The sequence below is a fragment of the Hibiscus syriacus genome, unplaced genomic scaffold, assembly GCF_006381635.1.
Source record: "Hibiscus syriacus cultivar Baekdansim isolate YM2019G1 unplaced genomic scaffold, ASM638163v2 tig00110678_pilon, whole genome shotgun sequence".
NCBI classification, from domain to species: domain Eukaryota; kingdom Viridiplantae; phylum Streptophyta; class Magnoliopsida; order Malvales; family Malvaceae; genus Hibiscus; species Hibiscus syriacus.
In genome coordinates, this window is record NW_024062822.1 from 760,858 (window position 1) to 779,997 (window position 19,140).

Here is a 19,140-nt window from a genome sequence, read left to right on the forward strand (position 1 = left end):
TAGCTTATGATTTGGTTACATCGAACTTCATGGACCTAATTCTCTTCAAGTTTAATAATGGAGTTGACAAATCAACTTTTTATCAAAACAATTTCAAATAAAAATATAAAAATTTATTTCAAATAATAATATAAAATTATTTTAGATAGATTATCAAGTGACTTGTAACATTTTATAGTAAATTGACTATTTTGTAACATTTTATAGTAAATTGACTATTTTGTAACTTTTTATAGTCAAAGGATTATTTTGTAATTTTTTATAGTAGAGGGACTTAATAAAGTAGTATCTTATAGTCAGGAGACCATTCGTGTACTTTACCAATAATTTTATATGATTTTTATATATTAAACAACATTATAAATCTTACTAATCTTACTTCTACATGTGAAAAATAATATCAATAACATTACAAATCTTACTTAAACATGTACAAAAATAACATTATGAATAAAAATGTATGATAAACTTTATTTGATTAATAAAACCTTGGGAAATGAATATTAACGTATATTTATAAGGATTTTTATATGATACACTGCAACTGAAATAAAAATAATTTCATAGATAGTGTTCAAATCAGAGACAGATGCAATTTTTAATGTTAGGGAGATGAATTTCTAAAATTTTAAGGAGTAAAAATATATAATCAATAAAAAAATCTAAAAGATATAGAAATTTGAAAATTTTAGGGGACGATTGCGAGAGCCACTCTCCCTCGGTCTATCCTTAGTCCATATGATGTTAAGTGTCTTCTTTTCTTTCTTTCTTTTGATAAATCTGAGGTGAATACAAAGTAACATTTGTTCAAAGACTTTCAACCATTTAACAATGAACGTTTATACCCCTGCATATGCGTCGCTTAAACTCAATACATCTTATTTAGTTTAAAATTACTTAAAAAGATATTTGACATGATCCAACTACTATTTATAAAATTATTTTTTCTACTAATATTATATTAAATGATAATCTTATTTATATATATTAAGAAAAAGAGATAGATAGTCATTAAAGATTAGTGATAGATATGAGTCACATTTTTTACTCTGATCCCGACTCAACCCGAAATAATATAAAATTATTAATTTTATTAAATAAAACATGAATTTAATTGGAAAAATAAAATAAATAGGGATATTATTGTAATTATCCCTAAATATAAAAAGTATAATTATATTATTTTCAGGTCGAATCGGATTTTTCATCCTAAAGCTGAATCCGACCTAGGCCGAATTTATATTCTAATAAACTTGACTTGACTCGACCCAAATCTAATTTTTTTTAAAAATATGACCCAATCAGATCAGATCGAGTAGGAATTTAGGTATGGTGCCTAATGCATATCCCTACTAAAGATTAAAGATGTAGTATACATGGGATTCGTTAAGCAACTAATGTTGGCCCAACTTGCGATATTACGTAGCATGCAATGCAGGAAGGGCCTGATGCCCAAGATTTTGCGTCTATAAAAGGAGACTCTGTCATGGTGCATCAAATTAAAACCCATCCTAAATCCCGTAAGTGATTGATTCAAACAAAAATGGCTACTCGGTCATGCCTGTGTGCTTTTCTACTCCTTTTCGCATTTCAATCCCCCATTGTTAGGGCCAACACTGTTCCGCTTCCTCCACCTCAGTGCCGGCCATTGGTGGCTTCCAACCTTGCCCGCATTGAGTTCTTTGTTCAGTTGCTCAAAGTCAAAACTGAATTCTTCCTGCGCTCAATCGGTCTTCAGATCAAAAATATATCACCGGGGCTGGTCCAAGGCCCTGACCCCATCGGAGCCACCAACGCCACGGTCAATATCCTCACAAGAAGGATTATCGAGCAGTTTGATTTGAGTAACGTCCGACGTATCAGGTTTATATAATAGAATGCAATTATTTAACTGTTGTTTTGATCCGACTTTGTTCCATAAAATGTAATTAAATTACAGGTCAGAAAAAAGTTTGATTTTTTTTTTTTTTTGCAGGGCTATCGTTAACAGGACACTTCTAAATGCTCCGCTACAAAGGCCACTGATTACTGTGACCCCAGCAGCTTTTGCCATGGCTTTGAATGTCTCTAACTTGACTCCCCCATTAAATATCTACAGCAACAGGCTCGCATATTTCTGCTCGCCGTCCGATTTATTCTGTCTGTGATTACTCAATACGAGGGTACAATGACTCCTCTGATTGTCGGCACCAACAAGCGACAGGTAAGTACTTCTCTTTCCGATCCGATTCTCGAATAACCAACTTCGTCTTCTTCATTTAGCTGCTGGATGGAATCAAACGCACCAACGCGGCGGAAGACGAAGCCATCGACGCCCTACTCTTCCAAAGCGTCAATGCAACGGTACCGCCTACTACATGAACGGTGGGGAATCTCACCAACATTACCGCCGAAGGGGTTAACGTTCGCGGGAGGTGCGGTGCAAAAGACGAAGGTATGATCGTCCCACTGCAACTCGGAGCCGAGAATCGAACGACAGTCAACGTCGTGCCGGGGGATGTCAATTCCCTCGCGGTTGCTCGCACCACGAGGGAGGTCCTGAGGATCCTTTATGGAACTGGCAACGCCACCATGCCCGGTGCACTTATACCGGCTGGCTTCACATGTTCGTTAATTTCTCGAATTCTACTCCAAAATTTGGGCTAACGGCTTCAAAGCATTGGCGAACGCAGCATCCCATGAAAGCTAGCTTTTATCATATATAATCGTATTAGTAGACTAAAAGTAATCAAATGAATAAAGACTTACTGGTAAGTCGCTTTCTAGTTTGGAAATGATGAAGACTATACATGTTAGAAAGAAACACATATGTTTATTTATATGGATAGTTATATGTAAGTTCGAATTTCGAACAGTCAATAATAGAGCTTTGGGATTATGCGATTCAGCAATATTACATGCTACTTTTATTTTTTTTTAACTCTCCCACTTTAGAAGTTAATAATACAAAAAAATAAATTGAAAACCTTTGCATACAATTTTACATCAAACGATTTTTAAAATATAGTGACTTAGATCGGAACTAAATATTACTTCATTTGTTCCACTAAATATATCCATTATTAATTTTTTTAAAAGTAAAAAATTTTAAACTTTAACTATGATTATTCTAAATATTTTAAACAATTAAATTTTATAAATATATATTCAAAAACTACTTGACTTTAAAATATATTTTTTTCATATTTTTACTAATAATAAACTTTAAATAATAGTAATTCGAAATTTGAAAAAAAAAATTGACCTAAATAAGATAAACAATAGACAGACTACACAGAGAGAGTAGTAAAAAATGAGTAAACTACTCCAATGGTCACTAATGTTTGGGTAAATTTCCATTTTCATCATTGATGTTTCAAAAGTTATAAATTGGTCACTAATATTATCGTTTGTTATAAATTGGTCACTCGCCATTAACAGGCGTGACGGAAAACACACGTGGACTGTTAACAGTCGTTAACAGGCTTACCTGAATGGTATAATTACACAAATAGTCCATGTTATTTACATGTTCTTTAAATTTGATCCTAGTTTTAGTAAATTAAATAAATTTACCTACGAATCAGGAGGTGACATGTGTCATTGGTTACACACCTGTCATGACACATGTTATCATTTGATTAAAATACTAAATTTATTTTAATTTATTTTTAATTTAATATATTTATTTATACCAATCAGAAGGTGACACGTGTCACCCTCTAATTGGAATAAAATAAAGTAACAAATAAAGCGTATGGAGATTCGAACATAGGACACTTTAGTAAAATAATGTAAGCAAAACCATTAAACCAAGAAAATCATTTAACATATTTTGGACAACAAATGATATATATCTTGTATCTTAGTATGTAAATGTTTTACTCAAAATTAATAATATGTTATATATCTTAAATTTTAAAGTTATCTCTTTATTTTTGTTTTAACTTATTAAATATTTTTTATTTTTTTAATTTATTAAATATATTTTTTATCTTAATGTAAAAATATATATTTTATCTTTATCATCACTTAAAAATATATTTTTTATATATCTTAACTTAAAATATATAAAAATATTTAACTATTAATTTAATATAAAAATATATATTTACTCTTATTTTTATTTAAAAATATATAATATTTTAATATATTTTTAAAAGTTAAGATAATAATAAAATATATTTTTAATTTAAAATAAGTATAAAATATATTTTTAAGTAAAGATAAGAATAAAATATTATATATATTTTAATTTAAAATAAGAGTAAAATATATATTTTTTATTAAATTAATAATAAAATATTTATATATATTTCAAGTTAAGATATTTAAAAAATATATATTTTTAACTGATGATAAAGATAAAATATATATTTTTACATTAAATAAAAAAACAAAATATATTTAATAAATTAAGACAAAAATAAAAATATTTAATAAGTTAAAACAAAAATAAAGAGATAATTTTAAAATTTAAGATATATAACATATTATTAATATTGAGTAAATCATTTACATACTACGACACAAGATACATATCATTTGTTGTCCAAAACATATCAAATGGTTCCCTTTGTTCAATGGTTTGGTTTGCATTATTTTCACTCAAGTGTCCTATGTTTGAATCCCCCACTTGTTTCTTTTTTGCTTTATTTTATTCCAACTAGAGGGTGACACGTGTCACCCTCTGATTGGTAGAAATAAATATATTAAACTAAAAATAAATTAAAATAAAACTAATCTTCCAATCAAATGATAACATGTGTCATGAAAGGTGTGTAACCAATGACACATGGCACCTCCTGATTCATAGGTAAATTTATTTTAATTTATTAAAACTAGGATCAAATTGAAATAATATAAAAAAATTAACATGGACTATTTGTGTAATTATACCATCCAGGTAAGCTTATTAACGGTAGTTAATAGTCCACGTATGTTTTCCGTTACGTCTGTTAACGGCGAGTAACCAATTTGTAACAAACGATAACGTTAGTGACCGATTTGTGACCTTTGAAACATCAGTGATAAAAACAAAAACTTACTCAAACATTAGTGACCATTGGAGTAGTTTACCCTAAAAAATTCTACTCCTATTCATGCCCATTATAATATTATGCTACGGTAACATATCATGACGTGGTAGTTAGGGGAAATCTAATTAAAATTTTAATTTTAATTTTTTTTAGATTTAATAAAAATTTAAAAATCTTGACGGATTTGATGAGTATTTTTTTAAATAATATCAGGATCTAATTAAATTTCAAAAAATTTGAAAGATTTAATGCAATTCTGAAGGGGGTTAATTAAACATTAGAAAAACAAAACTTCACGAAAATTTTTTGTGAATTTAAAGAGGCCTAATTAAAATATTTTAAAGTTCTGAGAAGTGTAATTCAAATTTCCCTAAACATTAAGAGAGCCAAGACTCTCTAGCTCTTGTTACCATCAACCTGCCTTCGACTACGTGTCATCCGAATTCAGATTTAATTCAAATATTTATATATAAATATAATTTACTAGAGAACACATGCACGAAGGGATGACATCGTACTTTCAACTTCCTTTCCCTATATAAAAGGAAACTAATAATAATAATAACGGGAATCAAAGTTCATAATAAACCTAAATAGAATTTTGGCATTGCACGGAGGTAAAGCATGAATGTTAACCACCACACCATATTTTCATCTACTGGTGTTTAAGGCAGATAATTTGTGCTCAAAGTTCATAGAATAAAAATACTTAATACAAGTAAAAAAGGGAGATGGGAACTCCTAGTATTGTCCCTCTCTTGACAAAAGTTGTCTCAAACAAAACCAAATGTTGCCGACTTACCATCACAATCAACTGCAAGTTATAGTCTTTGGCCAAGTTTCATGCCGAGCCTTCATCTTGTTTCGCTTCATCCGACTTTTGCTTTGCCGGGTCTAACGGGGTTAAGGAGCCCTCCACTCCCATCTCTGCTTTTAGGTCATTGATGCTTTGCTCCAACTCATTTATACGGTTTCCCATATCATCGAGTGCTTAGGAGTTAAGTCAGCAATAGTTGTCCCACACTCAACAGTGATAAATAGCAACTCTTTCCATTTAGAGAAATGCTAAACAATGGAAACATGACAAGTTTCAACCTTGCTCAAATCTGGCCAACATAGCAATTATTAGATACAGGTTCACAATCACTAACTCAGAAAGAATCTTGGTCTTATAGTCCAGGATTTCCTCATAAGTTGGTGAATGTATAACTAAACTTAAGACTATTTGACACCATTCAACCTGGTTATTTAAGTTAATAGCTCAACAAGAAAAAGAGAATTTTTTTTTGGGTAAGCAACAGTTGAGACAAAAGTTGCTATCGTATGAAAGAACATTTGAAAGGATATTCTTGGTGATAATGGAATCAGACATCATTTGAAACCTCGATTGCTGCAAACGAACTCTTCGTCAATACAAAAATAAAATCCAACAAAAGAGGGTCCAATAATAACTCACCATTTGTTGAAGAAGGTTTTGCACCTGAAACCAAAGAACTTGTTAACCAAAGACGTACGAGAAAGGCAATAAAGAAACCAAAGGAAAAGGTTGTTGATTTACACCCATTAGATAGCATTACCTAACTAGGCAATCTAAACAGTTCAACATTAATCAAATTAGGCAGTGGTTATGCCGTGCTAGCAAATTAGCATACATTTTAAGCAGTTCTTTCATGTTGTAAAGAAAGGTTAGGAACTCACAAAAACTGTCATATCAGCGGTGTTTTGCTTTGACTCGTCCGAATTATGCCCATCCTGCAGAAAGCATAACAGTCAATCCCCTACTTCAGATCGTTTTAACGCCAAGGCTATAGTTGATCAGATCCTCAAATTACTACTCTGAAACTGTACTCCTCTAAAGAACTTCACACAAATAAATTTTCTTTAGGAACTTCAGCGGAAAATTCATAGGAATTATTTAAAATCTCAAGGAGAACAATGAATCGCATGCCACTAATTAAGGTTTCGTTGCAGAATACACTACGACTGATAATACAGCCCATAAATCAAAACCCGAACGCCAGCATTTCAAGCACAAGCAATTCTAATCCAAAAAAATTACAAAATCAATAACAAAATGATAAGATCCACGAGTTTAAGAGAACGGATCTAAAACAAGTTGCTTTTTATTTCAATTTCTTTATGAAAAAACGATATGATTTTGGATCATAGCTTTCTGAGCAATCAAAAAGGATCCGAGTAAAGTGATATCGAGGAAGATTATCAATTCGAACGATGCTAAAATGGAGAAAGAAAAACGAAAGGAAATAACGTTAACCATTGTTTCGCAGTGGATCTTTGGATGTGCTCCTCGGTTGCCAACCCAACCCGCAAGCTTCAATTTCAAAATCTTGGAAACCTTCAACAAAATTGAAATTGATTGCTTCGCTGCTACTTTTATAGGCGGATGATTCTGTTCCTTTTTCATCCCAGTTTACACCTTTTATTTACCAATTTGCTACCCTCTTCAAATTTTTTAAGGGTAAATCATGCATTTAGTACCTAAGTTATCATTTTTAGTCTGTTTTAGTATCTAAATTTTTATTGTTTTTAAAATCATATTTAATATTTGTATCTGGATTTCGTTCAAGTAGCGTCGATTTATGAAGTTGTTTTTGTATCAAGCGTCTACGAGTACGCCAAACAGAACTCCGGTCCACTTAAACCGGGCGTACAAACTGTCGAAGAAACCGTCAAGACCGTCGCCGGCCCCGTTTTCGACAAATTCCACTATGTACCGTTCAAGCTCCTCGAGTTCGTCGATCGCAAGGTAAGCATTCAAATCAACGCCTCGAAACGCCATTTTTGTTACGGAACCGTTATTTTTTAAACACGTAGCAGTCTGCAGGTGGACCAGTCCTTGAACGAGTTGAAACGTCACGTGCCGTCTCTGGTAAAGCAGGCTTCATGCCAAGCTCGAACCGTGGCTTCGGAGGTCCAACGAGTCGATGTTCTACACGCGGCTAAGATGATCACGAGGGACGTTACACGAAGTGTGAACCGACGGCTAAGGAAATGTACGACAAGTACGAACCGGTAGCGGAACGGTACGCCGCGGTCGCTTAACCGTCTCCCGCTTTTCCCTCTGGTGGCTCATGTAGTAGTCCCCACGGCTGCTTACTGGTCGGAGAAGTACAATCAGGTGGTACGTTACTCCGCAGAGAGAGGGTACGCCGTGGCGTAGTATCTGCAGTTGGTCCCGACTGATAGAATCGCAATGGCTTTCGGAGAGGGTGACGTGGTTTTGCGTAACAGGGAAACGGTTCGCTGGCAATGAAATAGGTAGGGTTTATAGTAGGGTTTTGGGGATTAGGTGGTTAGCTTCCTTAACTGGAAAATGGAGTCACTGACTCCATTGTTGGCCTTCTTTGTTTTTAGCTTAATATTTTGGGTGCTCAAGATTAGTGCTGAATGGTTTTTCTTTTTCTTTTTAATATGATAAATATTTTTTATAAGTGGTTTTTCAATAAAAACTAAGAATATAAATAATATGAGTTAACATTTAACAGTGCAATAAGAACATACAAAATTAAAACGAATAAAAACACAATATAAAACGTTATTTTAAAATTATTACGTTGAACTATATAAATTATGGTACATCATAAAGAAAGATATGAACATTGTACTCAGATGAACGAGTTATATTGTATAGAATAAATTGTTAACACCTAAAATTTTAGAAAATTATGAGAATATAAATTAATGTGAATATAAATATTTAAAAAAAAATGTAAATTCAATACAAAAATAGAAACGCAATGAAATCGATATAAATAAGATAGAAACGCAATGAAATCGATATAAATAAGTTATTAACTTATAAAACCTAATGAAAGGTGTACAGTAAAAATGTTCAATAGTGGCATTTTTTAGTCCTATAGCAACGTTTATAAGTATAAAAAAAAGCTTTTTGGCAAAAAATAAAAAAGCCCGAAAAAATACCAGTAAAACGCTAGTCGCAAACAGTAACATCATTTGTAAATAAAAAATACCGCTTTATAGACGTTTTAAAGAAAATGACGTTAGATACTATGATATTTAGTGATGTTTTTTTTATATAAATGCCATAAAATGTTAGATCATTTAGAGGCGTTTTAAGAACAAACACTAAAAATGTCACAAAAGGTAGGTAATTTAGTGGCATTTTTAACTGACATTTTTAATTGAAAACACAACAGTTGCGTGGTCCAATAGTGGTTTTTTAGTCTTAAAACGCCGCAAAATCAACCTGATTTGTAAATATTATTTTTTGTTATTTATTACTCAAATTTAATATCATGTAGTAATATCTAATAATAACAACTTTAAAATTTAATTACGACTCGAATTAAGAAAAAACAGTTAACATTAATAAATCAAAATTTACAAACATTCAAGTGAAATATAATGGACTTCAACCTCATTAACTAAAATAAATAATAGCAATAACACTTTGAGAAATTCAAATTCTAGCCACTGTCTTAATGAAAGTATATTCTCTCACATGTTCAACTTATACACTTTTGAGCAGCTGGGTCCTTTGGGATGCAAGCTTGCACACTATACACATGAACTGTGCAATTGCAATCATATTCTTGCTTGGCTTCTGCAATAAATAAAGGAAGAAAGAATTGTCATTAATCACTTTTATCTAATTTTTATAGCCAAACTGCATAAAAATTATTATGGAGATCCATAATTGAATGAAATGCTATCTACTATGCCTATGATTTCCTTATTATACTCATAGGTCATCTACTCCAAGAACGGTCATGTAGCTTGTACAAGCAAATTAAAGATATAAACCCATAAGCACCCTTAACTGCATACATACTATAATAAGTGGAACAAGATGGAATTGTCATGAAAGTCTAACCTGGAAGTTTAGGCCCTGTCACAAGCTGAATATGATAGTTTGATGGAGAGTTCTTCAACCAGCCAGACAAACTATATACAACTTCTAACCCACTTCCATGTTTCTCAACAAACTCTGCAAGCAACCTAAGTATGAGCATAACTATTTATTAGTCAGCAAACATAATCATTATAACTGCATTCTTTGTGGGGGAAATTACCTCTTTGCGACATTAGATGAGACCAGAAAGTTACGACTTAACCACTTGTAGGACACCTGAAAGGATATTTCATTTTGAACCAAATGAGAAAAGGGAAATTATATAAACTCCCAGAATATAATGAAATTTCTAGCCTACTAGCAAAAGGAAAGTAATTTCACAGGCCCAAATTAAGAAAGAGAAAATAACTTCAGTGACCGAAAATGCCTTATAATATACGATTTTAACCAAATTTTTTTTGGATTTGCGAAAATGACCAATAAATTCGCAACGCGAACTCCTATTTCGCAACCCAGTTTCCAAATTCGCAACGCGAATTTATAAATCGCAACACAGAAGTCAAATTTGCAACACAAAAGTCAAATTTGCAACACAGAAGTCAAATTCGCAAAGCACATTTATTTTCGCAACGCGAATTTTATTTTCAAATTCGAAACACAATATTAATTGAGAAACACAAATGTAAACAGTATTATCGCAAATCATAACATAAAACCCTAAATCACAACTCAGTCTCATCTCCATCTCTCACTCTCTACGGCGACATCCGTCCCCATCTCCGAACGAAATCCATCCCCATCTCCGGCGAAATCCGTCTATCTCCATCTCTCAGAGCAACCCTCACAACCATTCATGGTCATAAATGGAAAATCAACCACCGAGGGTTAGTTTAATCTCTTATTTTTATTTTGAAATTGTTATATTATTATTAGATTTTTCTGATATTGATGATAAATTTACTGGTAATTTCAATATATAATCTATAACCATTTCACTTAGATTGCTTAGTAAATTCATTCAGTTGCTGCCAATACTGCCATGTGAAGTTAGTATTTGTCTTTGTTTTGTCTTTTTGTTGAAGAGATGCAATTCATTTAAGTTTCAATTTGCAGAAGAATAGTTTTTGAAACTTAAATTCACAACACGAAAATGAAAATCGCAACGCGATTTTAGTTTCGCGTTGCGATTTTCATGTTCACGTTACGATTTTCATGTTCGTGTTGCGATATTTGCGTTGAGATTTTCATGTTCGCGTTGCGATATTTACGTTGTGATTTTAATTTTCGCGTTGCGATTTTAATTTTCACGTTGCGATTTTCATGTTTGCGTTGCGATTTTCATTTTCACGTTGCGAATTTAAGTTTCAGAAACTACTCTTATTCTGCAAATTGAATCTTGAATGAATTGCATTACTTCAACCAAAAAACAAAGACAAATACTAACTTCACAGTGTTGCGAATTTAAGTTTCAAGAATAAACTAAGAATAAACTACTACTCTTTATGTTGTCCTTGAACATGCATTAAACATATATGTTGTCTTTTTAAATGTTTATATAAGTGCTTACTTCTGGATATGATGTTTTGTGAACTATGATGGAATAATGACTTTGGTGAATAAACTTCACAGTGTTGCGAATTTAAGTTTCAAGAATAAACTAAGAATAAACTACTACTCTTTATGTTGTCCTTGAACCTGCATTAAACATATATGTTGTCCTTTTAAATGTTTATATAAGTGCTTACTTCTGGATATGATGTTTTGTGAACTATGATGGAATAATAACTTGGGTGAATACCGTGCTAGTTTGAAACATATTTGGCTTTATTTTCACTGTTTAATATCATGTCTGTTTATAGTGTATAATTTGTAGTTTTTGGTATATCTAACTTTGTATGTTTATTATTTTTGTAGAAATTTTTTTCGACTGCATTGACCTTAAGGAATAAATTAAGCATAGCCACTAAAATTGCATCAACTCTTAATCCTCTACAAAGAAAATTGTTTGAGGATACTTGCTTCGGGCCATGGCTGAAAGTACAATATCCAGGTGGAGATGCTATGTTGACACATTTGTTTCTTCAGACCATGACTAACGATCTACCCAAGAGGATACAACGTGGTGATGAAGAGATATGGTTTCATTTTCCTCCGGCGTATATTTATTTTGGGCAGGAGGAGTTTTGCTTAATCACTGGTCTACGCTTCGGACACGATGATGTAACCCGGTACACTAGTCATATCTCCCGCCCATCATGGTTATCTCGGGTTTTTCCTGAGCTGGCAAAGTCGAAGCCGAGTTTACACGTCGACGACTTGAAGAGATTATTTGTTAAAGATGGTTTTACTCGGATTGATGACCTTGATTTTGTCCGAGTATGCCATTTATTACTTTTGCATGCCAGCTTTTTAGGCAAAGAGGGCAGACAACCTATCTCTGAGGACCTAATATTATTAGTAGAGGACCTAAATGCATGGAACATGTTTCTGTGGGGTTCATATCTATGGAAAACTACCTGGAAGAAGTTGTCATCTGCCTTTGAGGACCGAAAAAGATTACGAGGCGATGGTTCTAAATACATTTTGACAGGCTTTACTTGGGCTTTTAAGGTAATAATTTCTATATAATGTTTCCAAAATCATAATTAATTATTTAACAATTACTAATGTTTGTGTATTATATTGTTTGTAGATTTGGATATTTGAGGCTTTCCCCAACATGCGGACATATGCGATAAAAAAATCAAATGATATTCCTAGGGCTATTACCTGGAAGAGGATCCGCATGTTGGATTGGGAAGAGTTACTCCTATATACGACGATGAATGATGTAAGCTAACACACAAATAATACCATATATAAACAAGTTATTACTAGTACACGTTTAATTTTATTTGAGCTTTTATATTGTTAGGAGGCCAACTATCCATTACAAAGGATGACACCCACAGAGGCTGAGCTTGCCACTGATTGGTGGCAAGCTAGTAAGCGATTTTTTTATGGGACGGATGATGAGCACCCCCCACTTCGAGAGTCATCACCTGATTGGGCCGATTCTACAGCTCGACACCTGAAGCCATCACCTGATCGAGCCTCTTCTCCACCTCTACCATCACCTATTCCATCACATCATCGAGCCTCTTCTCTACCATCACCTCATGATAGGCGACCGGCAAAGAGGCCACGACATTTATCTCCTTGTTCTCCACCTCCACGGGATGAGTTAGGGGAGTTACGTGATGAGGTCGGTGCTTTGCGTCATGAGGTCGGTACTTTACGTAAAGACAATGGTACATGGCGTGATGAGGTTCAGTCTTTACTTGGTGAAGTATCTACTTTATGTGACGAGGTTGTCGCTCTACGCGAGATTATTTCATCGTTGCAGAATGAGGTTCATACTCTACGCAATGAGGTAAATTTGTTTAATACTATACTAAAAATGCAAATAACTTTTTTTCGGCATTATTTATTTATTTATTTACTGATTTATGTATTAATTTATTTTCAGCGGCCCGATAAGGTATATGCTTTACGTCGGGTTTTTCTTACACGACGGGGTTCACGCATCAAACGTCGTGCACGTGCCATTACGTCTCCGTTCACCCCACTAATGCCAAGACTCCGTAAGAAGAAGCCTGATGCACCTATCATCGTTCAAGAGGTGCCTCCTATCGTTCAAGAAGCCTCTCTCATCATCGAAGAGGCCCCTCCCACCGTTCAAGAGGCCCCTGTCATCGTTCAAGAGGTCTCACCCGCCGTTCAAGAGCCCGATTCACATGGCATCATATGTCTACATATTGATAAACCCCCTCTCCTGCCCGATATGATGGATGCGAGTTGGCTTTCGTATGTGTTACCGGCCAGTACCATTCCTCAGTAGGAGAGGTGAACACTACCGGACACAATTACGGATAATACCCTTTGGGCTAAGACCACAGTTGATTTTTATCTACATGAGCGGAGCAAGAGGTGTTATTCTGACCAATACAAACTCGACGATGTTATACATTTGTTTCTTAATCGGTCTTGGTGAGGTATTTTATTAGAGGTTGAAGATAATGGCTGTATATTCTTCTTATATTGCATTTTGATTAATTTTTTTAAAAATTATTAATAAATTCACTAATATATGTATTTTTTTATAAAACATCATATTGATGCATATGTGTCACGTCTTCTAATAATAAGGAAATTGAGGAAAATAAGAAATACTCGATGGACTATTATGTCGACGTCATTTCATGTAGCTCACTTGAAGGATCCGAGAGATGTTTCATATACGTTGGGTAATGGAAAAGCTAAACTTTATCCTGCGTGGTGGGAGGTCGATAAGGTTAGTATTTATTTTTTGAATATTTTAAAAGTTTTCATAAATTTTATTTGATGTGCGCAATTATTTATGATTGCAGGTGTTTATCCCTATTTTGGAACGTCGTCATTGGCTTCTCGTCGAGCTTAAGCTCCCATCCCTGAAGATAATAGTATATGACAGCATGTTGAATTACATACCATTGTCTGATTTGAGAGATATTATTTGTAAGGGATGGAGCGCTCATTTGGAGAAATACTTGGACGCGATTGATTATTGGACTAATTCTGGAAACAAAAAGCCAAAAAAGTTCAAAGTTACAATGATCAGAGACGATACCGCGTCACAACAAACGGAGGGAGCCATAGGGGATTGTGGTCCTCTTGTATGCATGTGCTTGGAGTGTTTGACGACAGGAAGTAAACACATTCTACCTCCCACAGATAGAGATAGAGGTGCAGTAGGCTTATAGTTTCGGCATTTTATGACTCGAGCGATATATGCGAGACGTTGCCTACTTGCACCCGCGTGCTAAAAGTTTGCATAAACAATTGATAAGTTTGAGCAAGTGTTGTTAACATATATACTCTTTGTTGGTTTGAAAATGTTTTGTTAAGTACCTAGAATTCAATAATTTGTTGTTTGTTGGTTTTAGATGTGTAGAAAGTGTTGTTTTAGCAAATGTTTGGTTTCTGCATGTTATTTCGTACGTGAGCTGCATGAAATTGATGTATTTGTGCATAAATAACTGTCTGTGGTACACTTTTTTTCCTTGTTTAATTGAATTTTGCATTGATTTGTTCTCTTTGTAAAAGTTGATTTGTTGAGGAAATAAGAATTATTTTTTGCTTGTTGATTTGTAAAAGTTGATTTGTTTAATTGATTTGTAAATAAGAATTATTTTTACTTGTTGAATTGATTTGTAAAATTTGATTTGTTTAAATTCAATCTGCATTATGTTGAAGGCAAAAAAGACTGTTGAATGTACAAATTCGCAACGCCAAAGTCAAATTCGCGTTGCGATTTTCTTGTTGCGATAGTCAAATTCGCAACGTTAAAGTTAAATTCGCAATGCAAAAGTCAAATTCACGTTGCGATTTTCGATTTGCGATTTTGATTTTCGCGTTGCGAAATTGACTATCGCGTTGCGAATTTAACTTTCGCAACAATCGCAACGTGAATTTGACTTTCGCGTTGCGAATTCAAAGAAAACACATTCAAAAAGATAACAGACAACAATCTGATAAGTGATAACAAATGAACATATCATAACAATGTTCAAACTCAAGTTAGTAATGAATGTCTAACTGAAAATGTATGCATTCACACATAAAATACACATAATACAAAATTTGCATTTAAAAATCACCTAAGTTAATAAGTCCCAAAAGGTGAAGCCGGTTGTGATTGAGATTTTGATTTTGATTGCGATTTTGATTTTGATTTCCTTTTGCTTGGCACCATATGAGCTTTGAATTTTGATGATAATCCATATTTTGGTAGAGGAAAAGATAATTGTGATGACACTAGTGATCCACAGGTCAACCTTGTATGATCACTTTCCTTGCACCGACTATATGTCGATATCCTCTTCTCTTCACCCTTAGACGGTATGCGATCGTGATTTTTTGATTGATCAGGTAGCCTGCTGTCCATGACTGGTAGCAAAACTGTTTGTAAGTCATCCGGTATATCCCACTCAGAAAGATGTGGAATAGGGTAGACAATCTCGACATAAGTCTGTCGATATACTTCTGTAGTGTAGCAATCTATAGTGTATGCGCTTGAATCATCTTGATTTAGATGAAGAGCAACTTTTATAACATGGCCACACGGATAACCAGATGTTTGTCATTTCATACAACTACACGTTTTTGTATTTAGATCGACAAGTCCATTTAAGTTATTATCTAATACTTCAAACAAAGTGTTTGAACATGGTTCAACTCTCCATGACGTTGACTTCATAACATGTATGTTTATTAATAAAAGTCGTAACTTGAAACATTTCGCAATCTTTTATCCTCTTTGCAATCATACGTCACGTACAGTTTTTGTCAATCATGCACTTTGTTTCGAAACGATCTTTGCTTGATTTGTTAACTTTTAGTTGATAGTCATCTTCCACACATTTCGTATACAAATCTATATTCAAGTCTTCCTTTGTATCAAAACAATCATCTTTCTTGATACGAATAACTTTTGTGTAACAATCAACTACTATCTTTATCAACTCTTCTTCCGGTATCTGAAGTAATTCTAGCATATTTCAGTTATACTCCCGTGACATTTTCTTCTTTTTCTTTTCTTCGGGAACTTTTTCTTCTTCAGTGTTATATGAATTACAGAATGGATGTTCAACATGTTCATTCACAGTCTTAACTTCCTCCTTATTATCATCAACAACATCTTCCTCGGCATCGACTGTTTCATCATCAAAATTCGGGTATTGGCCAATATCAAAATCATTACACGCAGGGTATGTTTCTTCTTCTGAAACATCATCAAAATCTGAGTATTGACCAATATCAAAGTTCGGCTATTGACCAAGATCAAATTTCGAATACTGACTAGTACTCACAATTTTTTCTGTTGGCTCATAATCGTCTAGCTGGTCAATACAAAAACCGGAATTTGGTGCTGAAAGTTAATTGGGATTTGGATTAGAAAAATGTTGTGGGTTTTAAGATTGGGTTTGGTATTGGAAATGTGGTGAAACAAAATTTTCTTGGTGGTGAAATTATGGTGGAACCATTAAATTTTAAGGTTGATAACAACGTTGTACATTGTGAGCACTATAAAATGGGGTTGAAGAACTGAGTTGATTACTACCTGCTACTGACCCAACTTCACTACTTTTAGGTTCAACAACATACAATGTAACATCATCTTGCGAAACACTAATGTAAGCAATGAATCGTTCAACATCTTCATTGTCGGTTAACAAATAAACTTTACCTTTTTTCTGATAAGATAACATAAATCTACTTAGAGGCTCTAAATTCAATTTCTTTACAACACGTAACATTAGAGTTTCATAAATTAATTTTTTTAATGATAGTTTTAGTTGAAGATTCATGGGTAAAGGCATATATTGTAAAACACCATGAACATTCTCTCATGACCATCCAAAACACAAATCTATCCAAACATGATCAACATTAGATGATTTCATTCTACAAATTGTAAATTAATTTACTAAACAAACGAGCTATAAACTAGATATCAACACTAACTTAGAAAAAAACATACCTTTATTAAGTTGATAGTTGATAATTTGGGAGAGAAATCATTGAAAAAATATATAGAAATAAAATTATGTAAAAAAAATTAGAGATGGGGAAGGATGTCGTTGGATATAGGAACGGATGTCGCCGGAGAGAGTAATAGATTGAGATGGAATGAGTTGCGATTTAGAGATTTAGTTTATGAATTGCTGCTACTGCGTAGTTATATACCCAAAACATTTGTGTTGCGAAACTAAACATGTTGCGAAATTAAATTCGTGTTGCAAATTCGAAAATCGGGTTGCGAATTTGAAATTCAATTGCGAATTTGAAATTTAGTGTTGCGAATTTTACTTTTGTGTTGCGAATTTGACTTATGTGTTGTGAATTTGACTTCTGTGTTGCGGTTTACAAATTCGTGTTGCGATTTACATATTCACATTGCGAATTTGAAAAATCGCAATGCGATTTACATAATCGCATTGCGAATTTGGAAGCTGGGTTGCGAAATAGGAGTTCGTGTTGCGAATTTATTGGTCATTTTCGCAAATCCAATAAAAGTTGGTTAAAATCGTATATTATAAGACATTTTCAGTCACTGAGGTTATTTTCTAATTAAGAAATTCCTGTAAGACAATTTTCTTTTAAGTGTGAAAATCAACAAGACAAGGTGATTCCACTTGTTGCCTTAATCCTAAATATTACAGTTGTTGCCTTAATCCTAAATATTATTGTAGACAATTATTTTTATTTGAGGTTACTTTAGGATTCTTATAATATAATATGTAGTTTAAAAATATATAATATATAATTTTTTAAAATATATAGTTTTAAAAAATATATGTAGTATATATAATTTTTGAAAATATATAATATAATGTTGGAAAACGTATAATATATAATCTAATTTTGAAAACATATAACATACAAGGTTTTTGCCTTGCAACTTTTGTCAGCTCAAAAAATTGACTTTTGGTGTGCACAGTGTAAATTCCAATCCATTCGGACCATAGATAGACTCCTGAGTTTTTCATCTCTTGTGTTATAACCCCTTTGTTTATTAATGCAAATTATTCATGTTTAACAAACACGTTTTTGGTAGATCAACACCTCTTTTGAATGATGCAAATGATGAAAATAAAAAAAATAAAAAAAATAAAAAGAGTTAGTGAGGTAAAAATAATCAAAAACAGTCATGAAAATAAAAGTCTTACCACACATCCTTATTATTCCTACCCGGACATGATCTCTATCATGCATGCTAATTTCAAACAAATTCTAACCGTATATTTGTCTAGTTCGCATGCTTTGAACAAAAAGTAAAACATGAAATAATTCAAGCATCCTAAGTTTTGAAATGGAGTTTTAGGGTGGGTTCTAACTCCTGTAGTCTCCTGGTTTATGTTTTAAAAAGGTACTCAAGTTATCATTGCTGGTACCCCGTTAGGCTTGCCAGACCCTTAGTTTTAAGCCCATTACAAACTTATGTGAACTAAGTTAAACTCGAGAGGAAACATTCCTTTATGTCCATACGGAGAATAAATTCACACGAAAGCATAAGGTATATGAATCCCGAAGGTTACTTGTTAGGCCCATACGGAGAATAAATTCTCACGAATGCGTCGCTTTCACCCCACTTTAAAAAATGGGTTCAGAGCTCGGGTATAAAACCAGAGATAGAAACTTTAATTATAAATATGAAATCATTGAAAAAATGTAAGTACAACTATTTACTTGAAAAATAATCAAAGG

At 33.1% G+C, this 19,140-nt stretch overlaps 2 protein-coding genes, 1 long non-coding RNA gene and 1 pseudogene across 3 annotated transcripts; 2 read left to right on the forward strand and 2 right to left on the reverse strand.

Annotated features, from left to right (window-relative positions):
- The first annotated feature begins 1,516 nt into the window (after positions 1 to 1,516).
- LOC120138184 (desiccation-related protein PCC13-62-like) lies at positions 1,517 to 2,883 on the forward strand. Its single transcript, XM_039153756.1, has 4 exons — positions 1,517 to 1,863; positions 1,976 to 2,063; positions 2,105 to 2,203; positions 2,362 to 2,883. The coding sequence occupies exons 1-4, from the start codon at positions 1,544 to 1,546 to the stop codon at positions 2,644 to 2,646; spliced, it is 792 nt and encodes a 263-aa protein (XP_039009687.1). The 5' UTR covers positions 1,517 to 1,543; the 3' UTR covers positions 2,647 to 2,883.
- A 2,803-nt stretch (positions 2,884 to 5,686) lies between these two features.
- Positions 5,687 to 7,370, reverse strand: LOC120138101 (heat shock factor-binding protein-like). Its single transcript, XM_039153694.1, has 5 exons — positions 7,294 to 7,370; positions 6,717 to 6,770; positions 6,475 to 6,498; positions 6,366 to 6,408; positions 5,687 to 6,005 (listed from the first exon to the last, which is right to left on the reverse strand). The coding sequence occupies exons 1-5, from the start codon at positions 7,294 to 7,296 to the stop codon at positions 5,860 to 5,862; spliced, it is 270 nt and encodes an 89-aa protein (XP_039009625.1). The 5' UTR covers positions 7,297 to 7,370; the 3' UTR covers positions 5,687 to 5,859.
- Positions 7,371 to 7,587: 217 nt separating this feature from the next.
- LOC120138185 lies at positions 7,588 to 8,413 on the forward strand (annotated as a pseudogene).
- A 1,082-nt stretch (positions 8,414 to 9,495) lies between these two features.
- LOC120138124 lies at positions 9,496 to 10,195 on the reverse strand. Its single transcript, XR_005517494.1, has 3 exons — positions 10,073 to 10,195; positions 9,874 to 9,998; positions 9,496 to 9,603 (listed from the first exon to the last, which is right to left on the reverse strand). It is a non-coding gene; the product is annotated as an uncharacterized LOC120138124 (long non-coding RNA).
- Between the last annotated feature and the right edge of the window lie 8,945 nt (positions 10,196 to 19,140).